Here is a 7897-nt window from a genome sequence, read left to right as displayed (position 1 = left end):
CTGGTTGGTTCAATGGATGGGGATAGCTGGCAGAAAAAAGATGTGGCAAGGGAGAGTGAAGGTATCATTAGTGCAAGTGTTATTAAGCTTTTACAAGTGGCGTATATGCACCATCCTGTTGAAGCACCATAGTAACAGAATCATTGTTCCCAGCTCACACAAAGAAAAGTTGCTCAAGGATATTGAGGTAGAAAGTGGGGCAGTGGGTACAGTCAGGAGGCACCTTTGGGAGACTGCTCTTAATGTTTAGTTCACACTGACTCCCCTGGTTATTATGACAGACACAGACATGGGGTATACAAATCTGACCGTAGTTTATCACACTGAAGCCCATGCATACCTAGAACTCACTATATGATCCAGGCTGGCTTCAAACTCATGCCACTCTGATTCCAGGCATGACTCATAAGACTTGGCTTGAGCATGTGTTTTTGTGGTGCCTAGAAACACACATTCACAGAATTTCATTTGTATGTTCAATGTTGTCTCATCTTCCAGCTTTTCCTTGATATTAAATCAGGTAGAATTTCCTTCAGTGCTTACTTTTTAAGTAGGTCACAAAAATAAACTTGTTTGAAGCCTGAAATTGTCTTGGGGTTACAGTTTGACCACAACCCAGAGAGTAAGAAACAAATGCACAGGCAAGTTCTAAGGAGTAGAACACAGGTGAATCGGGTTTAGCATCAAATGTAAGACAGGATGCCCAGCGTACCCTAGGGAAGTCAGTATGCTTCTGGGGAGCCAGCACTCAGTTAAACTTGATAGATGTTTGAAGTCAGCCTAAGCTATGGAAGGGAGACATTTGTTCTTCCCATCATATGTAATAGCCAAAGCCCAAGAATGAAGTAAAAAAACAGCAGTGGAATGGGAGGAAAGGAGGGCACAGAGTGATGAGGATATGTCACAGAGATGCGGATGGACGTGGCACAGAGATGAGACCATAATAGACAGGGCCTTCGGGCAAAGATAGGCAAGAACCCTCATGAGTAGTCGCCTCACAGACTACCATTATACAGAAGAGGTGAACTCTAGAAGAGCTAAAGATTGAAGAGATTTTCCCCCACAGAAAGGAGAATAGCAGGACTAGTGTCTTGATAGCCTCCTATTATTCTCCAATAGGAGAATAATTTTCTGTGCTTTGTTCAACACCTCACTCCAATGATAAGATTCGAATTTTACAGCTTCGTGCAATAAATTATGACCTGTGCCTCATCTAGTCTTTTTCTTGCCCTCAGTCTCAGTGGCATTTTTGAAAAGGCCCTTTCACATTTATGTCTTAATAAGTGACATTCCCCACCTGGCCTACAGATCTGACTCATTTAACTCAGGGGTCGTAGGCTTTGCTAGATAGTCTATTGGAGTTCTTCCTGAAGTGGAATAAAACCCCAAATTCTAAACCTGATATGTCTTTGTATTATTCTCACTAAAGCCTAGAAATTGTTTGAAGCCAGCCTCTATTATTCTCACCATACAGCTAGAAAACCTACTTATGGTCATTTCCTTCTTAATTAGACAAAGAGAACTCTGCTGGGTAGTTTTATGTCAACTTGGCATAAGCTAAAGCCATCTGTGAGGAGGGGACCTCAATTAAGAACACACCTCCATAAGATCAGGTTGTAGGTAGGCTTGTAAGGCATTTTCTAAATTGGTGATTGATGTAAGAGGGCCAAGCCTGCTATAGGTGGGGCCATCCCTGGACTGGTGGTCCTGGGTTCTATTAGAAAGCTGGCTGAACAAGCCATGTTTGGTAAGCCAGAAAGCAGCACTCATCCATGGCTTCTGCCTCAGTTCCTGCCTCCAGCTCCCTGCCTTGATTGAATCCCTGTCCTGACTTCCTTCAATGATGAGCAGTGATATGGAAATTTGTGCTGAATAAATCCTTTCCTCTCCAACTTGCTTTTTGGTTGCAGCAATAGAAACCCTAAGACAATAGGACCTCATTGTCACAGAGTTCAGTTCCACAGTGATTCTCAAGAGAGGAAAAGGTATAATCCCAACCAGCTCTAACTCAAACACAGGGACCCTGGAAAGCATCCTCTGATGTTTTCCAAAGCCCAACCCCAGCCTGTGAAAGCCACTGTCAATGTGAGGTGCAGTTACTATTATCAGTTTGTCACATCTCTCACTTACAACTGAGTAATTGAAAGGTTACAAATAACTGCAGGCGTCCTTTGGTGATCTAGGCTGTAGTGTTCAGGAAAACCTAACTAAATCTCCCCGTGATTATTTAAGGCTAGTTGCTTGTGCTTTGCCTGGCGCCCCACTGTCAGACGTGTCTTTTTTTGTGATAAAGAAACAGTGAGTCAGAATGTAGGACAAATCTAAGACTGTTGTCTTACATTGCTTTTTTCTAGACAGATAATTTCTTACTTTTTTAATTCTGGAAAACTTGCAGCTGCCTGGCACAGAACATCAGCCCCCAAGTAGGACAAATGGGTGAGATACAAGGGTATGTAATAAAAGGTCAGGGTTTGATGAACCTGTTTTTATTATATTTCCATACAAAATATTAGAATTGGGCCTTTTGCATATTAAGCATTTGGCTTATTGGTAATTATTATTCTTTTACCTCACATTTAGAAAACCTAGTATTATGAATAAAACTAATTTGAGGCTGCTGAGCAACCATTGCTGTTCAAATTCTTTTTCCTCAGCAGCACAACAAATAACACCCTTTAGGACAAATTTCCTCCCACGGGCTTAAAAATTTGTCCTGATGAACTAAACAACAACAATTTGACAGTGACGACATTTAAATCATGCACTTTAGTGCAATTCCCAGGGCTGGAGAAGCCAGGGCACTGTGATTGAAGCAGTGGATTGAATCTCTGTGGCCAGATGGCAGTTGGAATATAATGAGCTTATAGCTGTCAGCCACAGCTAGAAGCTTTAATGCAAAGGGTGAGCTAGCTTTTCAGCGATGGAAAATGGAAAGCTGGGTGGGTACTTAAAATACTTGCATTGTTCTTACTGACTCATAAAGAGTGAGAGAAAATGCTCTCTGTCACATTCTCTTTGGATGAAGGTTTGCAAGCATACCTCATGCATCATGATGCTATTGATAATGTTTGTATATATACACTGTGTTTGGAAAGATCCAGATTATAGTTCTTGAGCTGTGATGTTTACATCACTCTGCTCTGGTGGTTCATGAGAAACACAACCAGGAAGACAAGCTTTCCCTGTCTCCTGAGCTTTTCAGCATGGGGTTTCTAAATTTTCTCTAATCACTGACCTCATTTTTCTGGTTATGCTGTATGTCACAATTGGTTTGGGGCAAAATCCCTTCAAATTTTCTATTCTCTGCTAGAATAGCCTGGAAATAATATAGCTCTTGATGGGATGAAGCTGTTTTCCATGTTTCTGTGAGTTCTGTTAGAGAATGCATCTGGAGCCACTCAACCATGCTCAGTGTTTTAAAATGCCAGAATGAGGGTATCAGAAGAGACCCTTGAGGAAGGAGAGATGACATTCTCTGTGCTCTGCTTATACAAACTTGGGAAGAACATATCTGGCAACATATTTATCCTGATAAACATGATGATAGGGAACAGTATGTTTAAGCAGTGGCTGCATGTATTTACTGGCACATCTATATATAGGTTGTCAGGCTGCATAAAAGGGGCCATAACAGAATATAGTCTCAGGCAGTGAGTTATGTAATGAGATCAATCCTGTGAAAATCTGGCATCCAGATGCAGCTTTACTGACAGCTCGAAGAGTCAGCTCATCCACCCAAGTTAGGGATACATACATTTCCTTTTGGCCACTGTTCATGACATTACATTGTTATCTCCTTCAGCTGTTCAATGAGCCCCTGGAAAGATGAATAAAATGCATTAAGATAGAAGGAGAAGGAGAAAGGCCTCAGGCTAATGAGTTGATGGCTGGAAAACTCAAGATTTTTATGCAGGTAGATTTCCCAAATAGAAAAGAACCACAGAGTCTTGGACCATTCAGAAATAAATATGCTGTTTTGAGCTTGTGATATTTGCAAAAACTCTATAGCATTGTAACTCTCATTCTCATAAATATAGGACAGTAGTCTTTATAAAGGCCTGAAACATCATTCCAGTGAAGGTAATATAAAAAAAAAAAACAAACTGGTGAAGCAGGGATTGCTTAAGTGAAAGTGAGTAGGTTTTCCATCACTTTAGTTTCACAAGTTGACACTATTAAGGCTAATATATAGATGCCTGCCAGCACAGTTACCATTAAGAACCTATCAGTATTTCCATTATAAATCTCATTTTTCAGGGGTTAATAACTTGGTCATAAAAATTCACTGCAGGCTGAAATCAAGTCTTGAAAGGAAATATTTTTCCTTAATCCTGACACAAAAACTTACTCCTGTTCCAGAGACTAAGATGATCTAAACCCAGAAAACATAGGTTATGCATCTCAGGGTGTTCCAAAGAAATAAAATCAATAGGCTGTGTGGAATCATATAGCAGGATATCCATTAGGAATCTGCTCCCATCATTGTGAAGGGTAAGTCTTGTGTCTGCTAACTGGGGGCCAGGAAAACTAACTATATTGTTTCAGTTCCAAAGCAATACCTTAGAACAAGGGGAGAGGATGGGGGTCGAATTCGAAGGCCACATGGATCCCAAAGCAGGAAGTGGCTGATGCTCCAGTTTAAGCACTGAAAGTAACCTCGCCATTCTTCATCCTTTTCTTGAATCTTGCCTTACCCGTCCGTACTGGTGAGTGTGAACTCTTTAGCTCAGTCAACCTGCTCAAATGCTGATCTGTGGTGATATCTTGCTCATACAAATAAAGCCTATCTGAAGGTGAGAGAATGGAGCCCACCACTAGCTAACCATAGAGGTCTGGAGGTCTGTACAGACAGACAGGAAGTAGCTAGCTGGGCGGAAACAGGATATAAGCAGGGAGAAACAGGAACTCCCTGTCTTGTCCGCTGAGACGCCAAGTAGGTAAGGTGTGCTGTGGCTTGCTCCTTCTCTCTGATCTCTCAGCATTTCCCTCTATATCTGACTCCTGGTTTTTTATTACTTTGACCAATTAAGAACTCTATTTACACAGATCTGTCTTAGGACTACCCTCAAAGCTATATCCAGATAATATTTTACCTGCTATTCTAGCGTGCTTTACCCAGTGGAGTTGACACTCCTCCTCTTTCACATACTCTGGTTTTTCTCTCCCTGCATCTCAACTTCATCATGACTTGTTTTCCTTGCTAAGTGGTGTCATCCTAAGTGAAATTCAATTTTTCTCATATAACATTTTAACTTTTCTCAGTGGAGAATGAGCAAACATGTTCTATGTGCAGGTCAGAGCTGCATGCATTGCTACGGAGATGAGCCATTTTTCCTTCTGTCACTAAAACCTGCACAGTACTAATATACTGTAAGTATATTTATGGTTAGTTCTTTCCATTAGGGAAGCTTCAAGGTATGGCTCCAGGGAGGAAACCGACTAAGCTATATTCTTGTTGAGTAGCCAGCAGAATGTGACAGACTTGTCTTAGAGCTACCAGTGTATAGTTTGCTCCCTGATTGCTGTGACACCATGACCAAAAGCAACCTGGGGAGGAAAGGGTTTATTTCAGTTTACAGGTTGCAGTCGATGGTCAAGGGGATCAAGGGAGAAAATGAAAGGCAAAGGCTTAAGGTAAAAGCCCGGAATGAAGGTTGCTTGGCCCCTGACTTGTTCCTCTACTCCTCTCATGGCTATGGCTCTTAGACTTCCAGGATTGGGGCCTTCTACATTGTCAATTAACAATTAGGAACACACCTCACTGATCCGGCCCCGGGGCCAATCTTATCCAGGCAATTCTTCAAATGAGGTTCCCTTTTCCTAGGTGACTCTTGGCTTGTGTCAAATTGACAGCTGAAGAAAACGATGTCAGTAACTGGGATTCTGCTCATATTTATACTGCTGCATATGTCAATAGAGTGGACCTAGCAAACGCTTTCAAAAATACCTTTTCTTTTAAAATACATTCCCATTCCCCTTTTCTCCATCTAGCCACTCCCAAGCATCCCTTCCTATGCCCCTCTACTCTCAGATTGGTAATCTGTTTTTTCTTCAATTATGATTGTCACATAAATATGCATACATATACACAAATATGTAAATACAACCCACTGAACCCATTTTTGTTATTTGTGTGTATATAGTTTCAGGGCTGATCGCGTCATATTGTAAGTATGGGAGAAGTAGACCCTCCCTCTCCCGGAAGGTTTTTGTCTGAAGGTTGGACCCCATGAAACTTTTTTCCACATTGATTGTTACCTATTAATATTGCCACTGTCCTGGACTTGTTTGTGCAGCCATTTCTAGGAGGGACTGCTTTCACAGCAGACTTTCCGGCATTCTTGCTCTTAATAAACTTTCCACCCTCTCTCCCGTGTTGTTCCTCAGTAAGAATTTATATGATTAAAAAACCTGTATTACCTGCAACTTTTAACATATAGTCTAATATTTTAAGCTCCTCACTCACTGGGCAGATATTGGTGGTTAACAGCTTTTTTTTTTTTTAACCTTTTAACCTATTTTTTTTTCCCTGCAATTCTGCAATGTTTCAAGTTCTACTTTTGTGTTTGCTGGGGAGGAAGGAGCAACTGTCAACCTTCTCTACGTCTTAGACTAGTGAACTTTGCAAAATGTCATGGAACTACCTTCCAGGGGAGCTTAAGAAATTGAATAAAAGAGGGAGGAAAACCCACCATTTTTTTTTTTTTTTGAGAATAGAAACACTATTTACTCACACAAACACTTGATAGGTTTTGGTTTGTTTGTTTTAGATTTTTGAGACAGGGGTCACACTATGTAGCCCAGGCTAGCCTTGAAATTGCCCAAGTAGCCCCCTATACTTGTGATCCACCTGCTTTTGCCTCTAGATGGCCTGAAACTCTATTTTTGAGCCATTTCTGTTGAGTAAGAATCCAAGTTGCATATATCAGTGTTATCCAAATTTGACACGATGATGTCTGCACACATAGGAAACAGCTTAAGTCCTCTCATACAGCAAAGAGTTCTTGGGATGCCCATACTAAGTTAATGTCTCTTCATGCCGTACATATTCACCAATGTTTGCTTGATGGAACACCACAATTGCCATGGGGTCCACTTTTCTGCAGTCTTGAGTAGACTTTGCTGCCACCCCAAAACCCAAAGGAACGTCTGCCATGGAGTAAACCACTACTCCCTGGTACTGAGAAGTATTTTCAGTGATTCGACCCAGACCATATTTCAACACATGGTTTCCATATAAGAAGGACTGCTCTGCTCCAGGCTTTATACTTAGCCTAGGGTGCAAGGTAATCGAGAGCGGTAACGTGCAACCGGAACTTGTGGGTCTTGGTAAACTTTCCAGAACACGTCCCCAGTGACACTAGCTTATCCCCGGAGATGTTGGCGGCCAGCTTCAGGATCATCTCACTCACAGAGTACACTCGGTCGTTGTGCAGCCGGAAACAGTAGGTGCCGTCGGGCCTGTCCACCAGGAGCTGTAGATTCTCCCCGATGTATTTCGCAATCTTCTCAAACAGCAATCGGGTCTCCTCTTCAGTCAAGGGCCTCATCTTCCCGCTCAACCCACCAAATTTTAACTGTGAGAAATAAGAGCAAGATAATCTGAATTACTCAGGGTAATTCCGATGAATTCCTTGGACGATTACAGACTGATGCCACTTGTTGACTTCTGGAATGCAAATGTTTTAAGTTCCACCTCCATCTTCCTATTGGTGTGCTGGAAGTTTTGTCTGATGTGTTGTGTTCGTGCACGCGCACATGCACCTGTGCGTGCAGGGGTTGATGTTGAGCGTCTTTCTCCGTCACTCTCCACCTTAGGCTTTGAGACAGGAGCTCTCTTCGAACCCAGAGCCCACTTATTCTGCAAAACGACTCACCAGTAGGCTTGGGGTTCTCC

General features: G+C 42.0%; 1 protein-coding gene across 1 annotated transcript; it reads right to left on the bottom strand.

The window, feature by feature from the left end:
* Window positions 1–6983: 6983 nt before the first annotated feature.
* LOC100771208 (60S ribosome subunit biogenesis protein NIP7 homolog) lies at window positions 6984–7553 on the bottom strand. The gene is given in 2 exon segments (XM_035439295.1): window positions 6984–7265; window positions 7267–7553. Coding segments are annotated over 2 exon segments (531 nt in total). The 5' UTR covers window positions 7551–7553; the 3' UTR covers window positions 6984–7018.
* Between the last annotated feature and the right edge of the window lie 344 nt (window positions 7554–7897).

The sequence above is a fragment of the Cricetulus griseus genome, chromosome 2 (assembly GCF_003668045.3).
Source record: "Cricetulus griseus strain 17A/GY chromosome 2, alternate assembly CriGri-PICRH-1.0, whole genome shotgun sequence".
Lineage (NCBI taxonomy): Eukaryota > Metazoa > Chordata > Mammalia > Rodentia > Cricetidae > Cricetulus > Cricetulus griseus.
Note: the sequence above shows the minus strand (reverse complement) of the source record. Positions and strands in the feature narration are given on the sequence as shown.